At 38.2% G+C, this 12,500-nt stretch overlaps 3 protein-coding genes across 3 annotated transcripts; all 3 read left to right on the top strand.

Annotated features, from left to right (window-relative positions):
* The first annotated feature begins 2,207 nt into the window (after window positions 1-2,207).
* Window positions 2,208-4,726, top strand: LOC147609180 (uncharacterized). Its single transcript, XM_086787654.1, has 7 exons — window positions 2,208-2,384; window positions 2,493-2,569; window positions 3,237-3,367; window positions 3,488-3,921; window positions 4,022-4,102; window positions 4,281-4,331; window positions 4,637-4,726. Exons 1-7 carry the CDS (start codon window positions 2,208-2,210, stop codon window positions 4,724-4,726), a joined length of 1,041 nt encoding a protein of 346 aa, XP_086643780.1.
* A 270-nt stretch (window positions 4,727-4,996) lies between these two features.
* LOC147609181 (uncharacterized) lies at window positions 4,997-6,044 on the top strand. The gene is made up of 4 exons (XM_086787403.1): window positions 4,997-5,272; window positions 5,384-5,464; window positions 5,571-5,624; window positions 5,742-6,044. The coding sequence occupies exons 1-4, from the start codon at window positions 5,213-5,215 to the stop codon at window positions 6,012-6,014; spliced, it is 468 nt and encodes a 155-aa protein (XP_086643529.1). The 5' UTR covers window positions 4,997-5,212; the 3' UTR covers window positions 6,015-6,044.
* Window positions 6,045-8,103: 2,059 nt separating this feature from the next.
* Window positions 8,104-9,849, top strand: LOC147609182 (uncharacterized). Its single transcript, XM_086787766.1, has one exon. It carries the CDS (start codon window positions 8,172-8,174, stop codon window positions 9,543-9,545), a length of 1,374 nt encoding a protein of 457 aa, XP_086643892.1. The 5' UTR covers window positions 8,104-8,171; the 3' UTR covers window positions 9,546-9,849.
* Window positions 9,850-12,500: the final 2,651 nt, after the last annotated feature.

Genomic DNA, 12,500 nt, shown 5'->3' on the forward strand with positions numbered 1-12,500 from the left:
ACATGATGCTGAGCTCTATCCACCAAGTAAAGAAGACAACTACATTGGCGACACTCTTGAATGTCAATGCAATAACAATGAAAGAGGTAAGAAAAAATTAAAGCGTGATTGCTTAACATGCAGTGAGAAGTGTTCGAAGTGTGCCAAGCTTAGAAAGGATATGTTATGTTTTGATTATGTTCCCATTGGTGAACAATTGAAGCTTCTTGCAAAAAGTAGATCTTTGTGCCATGACTTGTTGGAAATGTGGCGAAATAAAGAGAGATGGTTGGTATCTAATAGCTCTGATGATTCGAAAAGAATTTATGATTTTTGGGATGGTACAAAGTGTAATAGTGTTAAAGAGTTTTGGGATCCACAATCATATTTTGAGTTGCCCTTGATATGTGATAATGTTCATTGTAAACAAGCTTATCGAGCATGGCCTTCTTCACTAAAATCAGAAGAACTTCTAGAGGGTTGGAATGAAAGTGAGCAAATGTACAAGATTATTTGTAAGGGTTGTCGAGCTCCAATACAAGGTCTCAAAAGACTTTGTAAGGTAAGACTTTTGTTATATGTATATTCTTAAGCATTATATATATTAAAGTGTGTTACATACTACTACACCTTAATGTGTTACATACTACTACACCCTAATGTGTCTTTTTTTGAATGGACAGGGAGATCCACGTAATTTTGCTTTATTATTACATTGGGATGGCTTCCAAGCATCAAAGACGACCCAAAAAAATTGTGGTGTTGTTGAGATCAAAGTTCTCAATTGTGGGAAGAAATCTTTGATTGGAGTGATACCTGTGTTATTTATTCCATTCAGTTGCAAGAAAGTTGTTGGAAGCTCGAGCAAACTTTTCCATGTTTTTATGAAACCTTTGATGGATGAGTTGGAAAGTCTCTTCATACATGGAATTGACTTACACTTCAATTATCCTGTGTCATCTATCTTTGCAGATGACCACTTTTATAACCAAAGATTCCAAGCTCGTGCTATGCTAATGATGGTGACTGGAGACCATCCAGCTCAATGCAAGATTGGATCATGTAAAGAAGGTGGTCAAGCTTTCTGTCGTAGAGACAAAGCAATAGCCACTTTGGACAGTGCAGGCTTGGGGCGGTACTTGTATGATCAAAACAGGTATCAATTCAGATATGCTCCAATGAAAAGATCTACCAAAGAGATGTCCAAACATTTAATTCTTGCAGAGCGAGCAAGCACCCAAGCTCAATGTGAAGAGATACTAAAAGAGGCAGGTCTTTCAGGTAGATCAAGTTTGTGGAGACTTTATGACGTGTCTCTTGATTTGGTATATGATTGCATGCACATATTGGCATTGAACTTGTTTTCAAAGTATATCGGTTGTCTAATGAGAGAAGTGGACAATAAAGTAAGGAGAGAAATAGATGATGCAACTCACAAAATGACAAAAGTGACACCTTATTCGATTCGATATGGTCGATGGCCGAGGTTTCCTAGCAAGTATTTTGAGAGTTATAAGGCAGAAGAAAATCAAAAATTTGTGCAATGGTGTTTGCCATATATATTGTGTGAAGTCAAAGGTATCCCTAAGAAATTCTATGATTTGGGTCTCTTGCTCATAGATATTGCCCAAGCATTTTATAACTACACTCGTGATAATGGTCACAAGAAGAAATTGACATTATAAGAGTCATGCTCGCTTCTTGGAGAGTAAGGTCAGAGGAGCTCATCGGGCCAAATTCAGCCCCATTAGAGCATGTTGCAGGTATGATGAATAATCCTTTCACTTATTATTCTTTTATAAACATTCCTTTTACATTCATACCTATAGTAATGATGCTTTACTTTGTGATGTGTGGATATAGGTTCCGGAGAATTGTTGGATGATATTTTACGTCATGGTAGCCATGATGGATTTTGGTGTTATATATATGAGCGTAAGGTCTCAATCTATGCAAACATCAAAACCAACAACAAGGACAATGAAATCTCTTATGCAAACTATCACCGAAGAAGATTGTTTACATGGGTATTTATGTATATTCAAAAAGATGTTGATAGACTTTTGCCTCACCAAAGAATGTTCGGAGAGTTTCATCAAGCTCTTTCTACTCCAGATGGATACTTAGTAGATAAAGATGGCTATTATGAATGTCCTGAGTGGCATGCATTGGGTATTATGCATGTATCATCTATTGTAAAGGCCAAAGAATTATGGACCTTATCTACTATGAATGCCATACCCAGTGGATGCCAAAGAGCAATTCATGAAAAAGGTATTGTCATTGCAAGGAAGAAGCTAAAATACAGGGATGCAACCGTTGAAGAAAGAAGGTATGCTGAGCAGTATTTAAACTGCGGGATTGAGAGAGTAACAGAATATAAGAAAGTCCTATTTAAGGGAGAGGTCTATAATATTGGGGATCAAGTTGTGGTGAAATGTGATGAAGATGTAACATTAGTCTCCATGGTGGGATATTGGAAAGCATGCATAACATCTCTTTTCTCATTTCAGTGTAATGGTGAGTTAAGGCTACTTTTTGGAGCCAAGAACTACAGGCAATGTATTGTGGTTGAGGGAGGATTTGAAAGGTTAGATGTTGATTATACCACTGGCATGAGTGTGTTACAAAATGTGTATTTGCCATACACATGGGATTGCATAAGGCCTATTAGTTCTTTACTTCATAAGTTTATTCCCTTTCAACATGGCAAAAAAATCATTGCATATGAGATAAAAGACCTAAGATTGAGAACACGCTTGATTCAGCCAGGGTGTGTTGGATGCATTCCACCTTGGCTAGAGGTGAATGATATCATTCAGTTGAAGCCAAATTTTGATGTATTATGCTCCTCAACTGATCTAAAATATGCAGTTATTAGAGTAGTGAGTTACACAACAAAACAAGTGAAAGTAGCATGGCTAAAAATGATTCATAATCAAGAAAAGAGATGGAAGGTAGAAATGGAGGACAATGATTGGAAGGATTGGTGGTTATGTGTATCTATTAATGATAAATGGAAAGTTATCAAAACAAGGAGCATGATAATAGAGGGAGAAGCAAAGGTAGTTCCAATCATATGGCAATCGTAGCTCAGTTTCTCATCAATGGTACTTTTGGAACTTAAGCAACTCTATGAATCATTGGTATGTTTCAATGTACAGTGAGTGTTTTTTATCTTATGTCATTTTATTCCTTATAGTTTTCTATTGATGTGCTTGCATGTAATATGTTCTCCTTGGATTGAATTTATGTAGGTTGGAGATGGCAACTACGAATGTGGACATGCAAGCAATGCTAAAGAAAATGATGTGTGAAGATAAAAATTTCTTGGGTCTCATGAGTACAATCATAAAGGATATTCAAAGTTCTCCAACCTCAAAGGAAGGTACACGCGTTTTAACGATCTTAAATGTTGTAATCTTTTATATATAAAGATATACTAGTGTGTTTGTAATTGGTTTATGGATGTTATGCAAATTGTTTTCTATGTCACATGGTTATGCAGGCAATGGGGAGATTAAAGATAAGGAACCTCCTTTTTCACACCCTCTTGGCCAACAAGTCTTAGCAGGTGTTAGTCCTACACCTACATATGATGAGGTGTTTCGAGCACCTAGATTGGTGAGTAGAGACCAAAACAAGCTCTATGGGAAAGAATTATTAGAGAAATGCTTCAAGGATCAACATGCCATTTTGCTTGGCAACTACCGCCTTGTACGAAGGTGGTTTAATGGAGTTGAGACTCCTAAAGATCTTCGCCATAACAAAGAGGCACAAGAAAAGATCAAGAGAATTATTTGTGAGCATCATCATGAGATTGCAACTCTAAAGTTCATTGGAGCTGAATATGTTTGGTTGGAGGAAGATATCTATAGATGGTGGGTCTCAGGTAGACAAGCAAATAGAAAGTACAATAAGAAGAAGAGTATCAAGGACAATGTAAGTGTTAATGTTTATGCTTATGAATGTTCTTTTAGAAACTAATAATTGGATTGATAGAAGGATACATAATGCATTTGACATTTTGTGTTTTTGATAGAAGGATACATTAAAAGCACAAGGGATGACTCAATCCATAGATGAAGCAAGTAATGACATGGATGCTAGCTCATCACTTCATGTAAGTATATTTTATAGTTTTTTTAACCATAAATTATATACTTCAACTCTATGTGTGTGTGTGTGTGTGTGTGTGTGTGTGTGTGTGTATATATATATATATTATATATATATATATATATGATTTAAGAAGCTTAATACATAGTTCATCACTTTTTTTATTTGGTCTAAATTCATAGGTCTTGGAGCTTGCATTGACCCCTCAAGGAAATATTAATTCTAATGAAGAGGTAAAAGAACTAAACTTGATATTTTCTTTTCCTATGTAAGCAGTTTTTTTACATGGGTATGTTTATATTATATATTTATGTGGTTCTAGTTTTAACTTTATGTTATTTTACATGTCACGGTCTTAAAGCCAACACTCAATCGTCAAGCATATAATCATTCTTATGAAGAGGTAAGAGCTAGAAAGATGTATCATAAGGAGAATGTATAATGGTTTTTTCTTTGAATCATGCATAGTAACTTATGCAATGTTGCATGTTTTGAACGTTTTGTTTAAAAGATTTTGTTACTAATGTGAACTTTATAGACAAACTTTGAGATTCAAGCTAGCTCTCCTTACATTGATGCGATAAAAAATGATCAACCTATAGAGAATGTAAGTGTATTATATAATTGATTTTATTCTAAGTAGGATTTCTTTTGGTTTTGTATTAAACGTATGCTCTTCTATATAGATGTATAATTGATTTTATTCTAAGTAGGATTTCTTTTGGTTTTGTATTAAATGTATGCTCTTCTATATAGATGGATAACTTTATATTCGGGACAAAGAGGTTTGAAGGGTTGCAAGATTATATATCCGATGAGGTGTATTCTCTTAGTCCACATAAAGATTTGATTTTAAGACTACTATTTTTTGAATTCTATGTGATTTTGATAACATCTTATAAACCAGGATTCTTATGATACAACAATGGAGGAGAATAATTATTCATTTACTGAGCTACTACATCATGACACATCAAAAAGAGTGAGAGCCATAAGAAATCAAGAAGCGAGAGTATATGTGACAAGTGAAGACAAGGTTTGGTTGAGTTTTTCTTTGTATATGTGATAAGTTGTCAATATTTCTTCTAATATTTTGTTGTACTTGTAGGATCCAATGTTGAATTTGGCTAAGTATACGAATGAGGTTTCAAGAAAAAGTCAAAGAAAGAGAAAGGTAATGCAAAACTTACAAAAGTTTTCTACTATCTCTTTGTACTCCTATTTTTTTACTCTTTCTCTTTTTACTTTTGTGATTATTAATGTTTGTTTTTGGATTGTTCCAAAGGTAAGTGAGAAGATGAAAACTCACTTGGAAGAAAGAAGTCACCAAAAGGGTGAAAATATTTTACCAACAACCATTTTAAAGGTATTGTTAGATAGATGTATAATGTTATGATTCTCCTATTTTTAACGTAATGGATTTGATTTTTTTATTTCTAACATGATGGGTTTACTTTTGTTATTTTAAATAGGATTTAGAACACATTGGAAAATCAAATGTAGAGGCATCATGTGAACCTTTACAAGTAAGTGATATTATATTAGAGAAATTTATCATTGATAAGTTTATTATTTTGAATCTTTTTATTTAGGTAAATTGAATATACTTTAAAATTTTATATATTTTATTATCATGAATGTAGGTGAGCCACATTTCAGAGGAGGATATGGAGACAATCTTATTAAAGTACATGAGAGTGCATACAATCCAAGACATGTACTTTTCTCTCAAGAGTACATATGTCAATCTAAAGAAGGAGAATATTAGTTTCAAAAACTACTCAAAGGATACAAAAAGGCGTGGGAGTGACATTATGATTCGTGACATTGTGCATTGGCTTATTGCCAATAAGAAAGTCAAATTCAATGCACAATCCACACCTATTAGTTTAGAAGATGTAAACATAATCCCATGACATTTAGATAATCTTGAAGTACTATTTATTTTGAACATGATGTACGTTGACTACTTTTGGCCCTTTTTTTAAATATGCAAGACTTTTTTGCTTAATCTTTGATAAATAAAGAGATTTTTATTTTATAATGCTTTATGAAACTACTTAATCTACTATGTTGTAAGTAGTATATTAGCACGATTCATAGATCTATCTAGAGGATAAGCTACTAAGCATTCTCTATATAGAGATACAATGGATTCACTATATAATTTCCTAGATACAAATAAGGATATCTAGGAAAAGTGCAAACTAGGAAAAATGTAACAGTTTCCTAGATAGGCTACCTAGAAAATACAATGCATGGATTTCTCTACATAGATAAATTTACATATATAGGAAAATTTTTCCTATGTAAGCAAATTTTTCTATATAGAGAAAATCTTCCTACATAAGAGATTTTTTCCTTTGTAGGAAAATTTGTTATATAGGAAATTTTTACTATATAGATAAATTTTCCTATAGAGAAAAATCCATGCATTGTATTTCCTAGTTAGCTATCTAGGAAAGTGTTTCATTTTCTCTAGTTTGCACTTTTCCTAGATATGCTTATTTATATCTAGGAAATTATATAGTGAATGGTTTTTTTTTACTATATAGAGAATGAACAAAAGTGCCTTGTGGAGCAGCTGACAAGGACAAAAGTACCGTGTTGTTTCAAAGGTAGGACAAGTGCTCCAGCGGCTACATAACAGCAGCTATATTACACCATGCATTGCATTAATAGCAGCTATGTGCGATAAGGGAAGGGCCAGAAGGGGCGGAAGCGTGCTGCGATTGGAGCCATTGAAAAGGGGAAGAGAGAGAGAGAGAGAGAGAGAAGGCAGAGAGAGAAAGAAATGTAGAGAGAGAGAGAAACACCATTTAATTTTTTCTTTAAAGGAGGGGGTATGTATTTTTTAAAATATATATATATATATATATTTTATGGGTATGTGTACGTCAGGTGTCCCAGACCCGGAAAAAAAATTCGGGACCACCATGACGAGCAGAACAAAAAGTTAAAAATAATGGTGGTCGGCAATTTGGGGACCTATTATCCCATTTTGAGATTGAAATTTTAAATTAAATGGGGACCTATTATCCCATTTATCCCATTTTAATTATCCCATTTTAATCTTATTTTGTAAAACCATCCAACTATTCCTTTTTTCCAATAAAGGAATCTTCAATTGGGTCTCCTTTATCCATTCTAATTTCTAGGGGGGGTGAAAAAATTTATATCCCAAAAGCATTAATTATGTAGCAAACCCACATGAAGGCACTTATAAAATATGTGTTATGAACCCCGTATTTGAGGCTTGTACGTTGATATTAAGGTACCTTATTTTAACACAGGATGTAGATGAAAGAGGTGTAAATGGACACATGCCTTTGAGGCGCGGTTGTGCCCGAGACCTTGTGGAAATTTCAAAAACAATAGCAGGATTGCAAACGGTAATTGCTTTCGAAAACTCTAGTGATTTTAAATAGTACAATTAGATTTTGTGCGTTAAAAATCCTAATCTTATTTTAACACACGATGCAGATGAAAGGGGTATAAATGGGCACGTCTCTTCGAGGTGTCTTTATTGGATTGATGAAAGAGGTATAAATGGGCACGTGTCTGTGAGGTGTCTTCATTCGGTTGTGCATGAGTATCACAAAAAGTTGTGTGAAACTTCTCACTATCCTAGGCAATCAGCCCCACTTTTGTAACTTGTCTCGATTTTCTTCAATAATAAAAATGCCTTTATTGAAAAGTTGTGTGAAACTTCTCACTACCCTAGGCAATCAGCCCGACTTTTGTAACTTGTCTCGATTTTCTTCAATAATAAAAATGCCTTTATTGAAAAGTTGTGTGAAACTTGTCGAAACCGGGGGAAAATTCAAAAACAATAGGCTAGACCATGTGGAGGATTGAAAAGGGTTAGTGATTGTAAATTGTGCAATTAGATTTTGTGCGTTGTAAAGTTTGTTAAAGTACACCTAATCTAACCTTTCTTGAATCCTGACCGTTTAAGTTACGTGTGTGGGTGTTACTCTTACCTCTCTTTAAAATGGCATTGAAGTCTTTCCAATTGCAAACTACACAACACTTATTAGATATCTTGTAGAGAGTACTGAGTCAAAACCTTGATGATTAACAACATGAAGGGTCTTCTACTACTGTATTGGGTAGTGATATTGCAGCTGATTCTGCCATTGCATACATCCTCCGCTGCTAATTGGGGTAGCTTCTCCAAAGGGAGCTGTGTGCTGCCTGGCTACCGCAAATACTCTTCAAGGCTATGGAATATCAAGGGGGACTGGGAATCGCAGTGCAGGGGTATGTCCGCCACTGTCCAGGCCACCTACTTTAGCAGCCCCGACAACTGTGTGAACCGGGGCTTGGGAGGGGAATGGGGTGAGTTCTACGTTCTGGACAGTGGTTGCAACCCCAACTGGGGCTCTTTCCAGAACGACGGCTGCAAGGGCGATGGCCGGCGCCAATTCTCCAGCGTCTTGTGGAGCATTCCGTCCGGTGAGAGCTGGGAGAAGTGGTGCGCGCAGTCGTGGGCGGTTGTGGATGGCGTCTTCTTCTTCCAGCCCTCCCGCTGTGTTAACACAGTTCTCAACATCTGGGGCCAGTTCGACGTCCCCGACCCCTGCTGCGGCAATGGCAAGGCTGCCGACTCTACCACTGCGCCAATCCATGACCAGCTGCGCCGCCGCCGCCTCCTCGCGACTTGCGCTGCCGCCGGCGGCAGCGGCGGTATACCGCCTCACGACAACAACGGCTTTCCCAAAACCCCGACCGACGCCTGCGACGCTTTCGGCGCAGACGACTTCGACGCCGACGAGCTTGCGGTCTACCTCATTGTGACTTCACCGAACGCCGGTCAAGAGAATCAATTCCTGGCGTCGGGCGGTAGCTCGGGCGGCCTGCAGTCGTTCGACGTCTACGTGCGGTCACAGAACTCGGGGCTGCGCTTCTCCCCGACCAGCCAACGCTTAAGCACCGGAGCGCTGAGGAGTCACACGATAAAGGCGCTGGCAGTGCCGGTGATGTCAGCGAGCTCTCTGAGTGGTGGTAATACAATACCGTCAGGAAGCTGGTACTCCATCAGTCTACAAGATAACGACGCGGCGCAGCATCCGACGCGCATCATAGCAACCAGTCAACTGTCAGGGTGTTGTCTGACACTGGGGTGGGAGAACAGTACACGTACACTGTACATGGGGCATGTACAGCCGGACCGGGGGGCGAGCTCGCCGGCCCTTCAGAGTGGTGAGAACCTGGCCAACCACCTGCGTCAACAGGCTCAGCCGTTCGACGGCGTTACGCTCACGTCGGGCCATCTCTACCACATCGGTGCCAACAGTGAGCGCTACGGAGGCTATGGAGCCACCGGCCTCGTCCGTGCCAACGTGTTGGGTCTCATCGGCCGCAATGCCATCCAAATCGTCGTACAATTCGTCAATACCACTAGCGGTCTTGTTGAGCGGTTTCGCGATATGCCTTTCTTCTAAAATTTGCCGTGACCTTAAATAATATCTAGTGACATTACAACTTTGTGTTACCATAAAGTCCACAGAAGAAGAAGAACGCGTCATACTATTGCATCTTCACATCTCTATGTATACTAGACAGACACAGAACGGCATATTTTATATTTTCGTGTAGTATGTACGATGTTCAGCTATTTGTAGAAAAAAGAAAAACTACAACTTTTTCCTAGATTCTCTCTTTATCCTGCTGCCTGCTGGCGCGTGTGTCTTTAGTCTGTTTGTATTTTTTTCGACCTAGGTAATGAATATTATTTTTACATCATAAGAGTATGACTCTTGATTGTTCACAAATTTGAGTCTTGACATTTGATATCTCTGTGGATTTCCTTTTAGACCTCTCATCTGTGGATTGTCATCTCTCTCTCTTTCTCACATACCATCTAATTTGACATTTGATATCTCTGTGGATTTTCTTTTAGACTTCTCATCTGTGGATTGTCATCTCTCTCTCTCTCTCTCTCACACACACACACCATCTTTAGAATCAATACAAGCGTAAAAAAAGAAGAGGGGGCATAGATTTTTGCTAGTTAAGATAAGCATGTCAGCCAAATTGCATTAAACTGAAGGCCCTTTTACATAGGATATGGAGGGGGGAGGGGATGACAAGGGAGGAAACGTTCATCTCGACCATAGAAAACAACAAGGTCAAACCATGCTACGTACCACCATTAACAAGAAAAAAAGCACATTTGAAGGTGGAAGACACTAGGTGTGTGGGGTTGGACACATGTCATAGATGTGAACTATTTTCATTGCTAACGGGGAGTAGGTGTGCTATCACCTGGGAGGAGGGCTTTATGGGGGGTGTTGTAGTACGTGCAGGGCCCCAACTTGTCTATTAGCTTGCTAGTCCTATCATCTTTGCAGGACACCTTTCTTATGTTGCCACAACGCCTTGAGGAGGTGGTCATGGTGGCAAAGCATAGTTTCTTGGCCTCTCTTCTCGGTGGGCCACAAACTACAAGTGGGAGGTTAAAAAGGTTTTTTCATGGATGCTACATAGCCGTCATGAGATGGCACCACCTCCCTTATTTTAACATTTGAAGTGGGTCAAAATCCCTATGTAGAAGGAGGTCTCTTCTACTATCGTTTTTCTTTTAAGCATATGTCTACCTTATTACGATGTAGGTCTACATATGCCAACTATCCTCCACATGTTTAGGTGTGTGTGTAGGAGTCTTGCAAAGGGTGTGTGTTTCTCCTTGCATGAGATGAGTAGTGTGTGTGAGGCCCAGCATCTAGCCCACACTAGGACAATTCCCTATTGGAGGCACTAGGCACCCAACAGGGGTCATAGTGCCCACCAATTTTTATGTGTTCCAATATCTTTAAAGAGCTACAAGATTTGGGGAAGAAGTTGTTAACTGTAATAATCCTCCATAGTCTTATCGTCTCAAAATCATTGGAGAAAAATGCATTGACTAGGGTTTTTACATCTTGATTTGCCTTGTCAAGGTTAGGAAGTTGGTCCTTTGGTTATTTCTAGTAAGAGCCAAATAGGGTGGACCTTGTTTTCGTGTAGGAAGTAATTTGGAGCTTGACTTAATCATGAGGATGCCATCAAAATATCTCAAGGGCATCCCTAGTATTTTAAGCATATCTCTTTCACAAGAGCCCAAGATTTTGGTTGGATATTGAATGGCATGTAGATATAGATTGCACCAAAGTGGGAGCACGATATACCCATGGGGATGCCATTTTTTTGTCTGTAGACTTGTCCTTGGCATAGAATAGGCATGCTATTTATAAATCATGAGTTTAGTGTGGTAGGTTCGTAGACTAAGAATCAAAGGCTTCATTTGTATCTTTTTAATGACCAAGCTCCGTCATTACAACTAGTTCACCATTTCCTGAAGGGTATGAATGGTGTCTAGGGCCAAATCAAGAAAATTCTATATGTGTATTAATTTGAGTTTCTAGCCCTTGGTCTCCTTGGTGGGGTATGTATTCATAAAATTTCTTGAATACACAGTGTGTGTTTTTTGGGGGAGATCTAGTGATTTTTGAGGAGGATCTAAGACAATAGTCATAGATGGAGTCTAATGATCCACCATCTTTGTAAGTGTATATTTGTGGCATTTCCAAGCGTTCTTGGAGATTGCCTCTTCTCATTTCCAAGCGTTCTTGGAGATTTTCCCTCATTTTCATTCTTAAGTCAAGGGAAGACTATAAAATCCAATTTTGTAAGTAAGACCTTATCTTTTTTGGAATTAAGAAGATTCGTATGACTGTATTGTGCAACAATGTGTCTACTAATGTTGTTCTTTTACATGCTACCATTGACTCAAGTACCCATTTGCTATAGCACGAAGTGCAATCTAATCTTTTTTTTTTCAATAAAAGGCAATTTCATTACTGAAAAAAGACGAGACAAGTTACATAGGAAGGAATTTCAACATTTAGCTTAGTTTCTTATTACAAGATGGCGGCAGGGGTCATCCCAATTGAACAATAACCTCTGCTACAAGATGACAGGCAAGAACAGCCCAGTCTTATAATCCTAGGCTTTCTATTAGCCTATAGGTATTGCAGTTTTAACACATAGCTGAGGTCCACCTTTACTAGTTGCTCTTTCTTCTCTTGTAGTAAAGAAGCTTGGCCTTATCTCTATCATTCCTGGGAGATCTTTCAATGTGGGATTTCATTTTTGAAATTCTGACCTCAATGTCAGTAATCTTCTTCAAGTAGAATCTCTCCCCAACAGTGGTGAGGTGGCTTTTGAGGGTACAAGTATTCTGGGCACTGCCGTTGTACAAGTATTCTGGGCACTGCCGTTGTACATAGCCGCCGCCTAGCCTTTCAATCCAAAAGAACCAAAGGCCTAGCCGTTGTTCTTAGTACTGTCCAAAGCTCAATAGAGCAGCCTATTGATTCTCCAATGAGCATTTAAATGCTTCCAGGATAGTGAAGTTT

Source organism: Cibotium barometz, chromosome 51, assembly GCF_041138505.1.
Source record: "Cibotium barometz isolate CiBa-2024 chromosome 51, ASM4113850v1, whole genome shotgun sequence".
NCBI classification, from domain to species: Eukaryota; Viridiplantae; Streptophyta; class Polypodiopsida; order Cyatheales; family Cibotiaceae; genus Cibotium; species Cibotium barometz.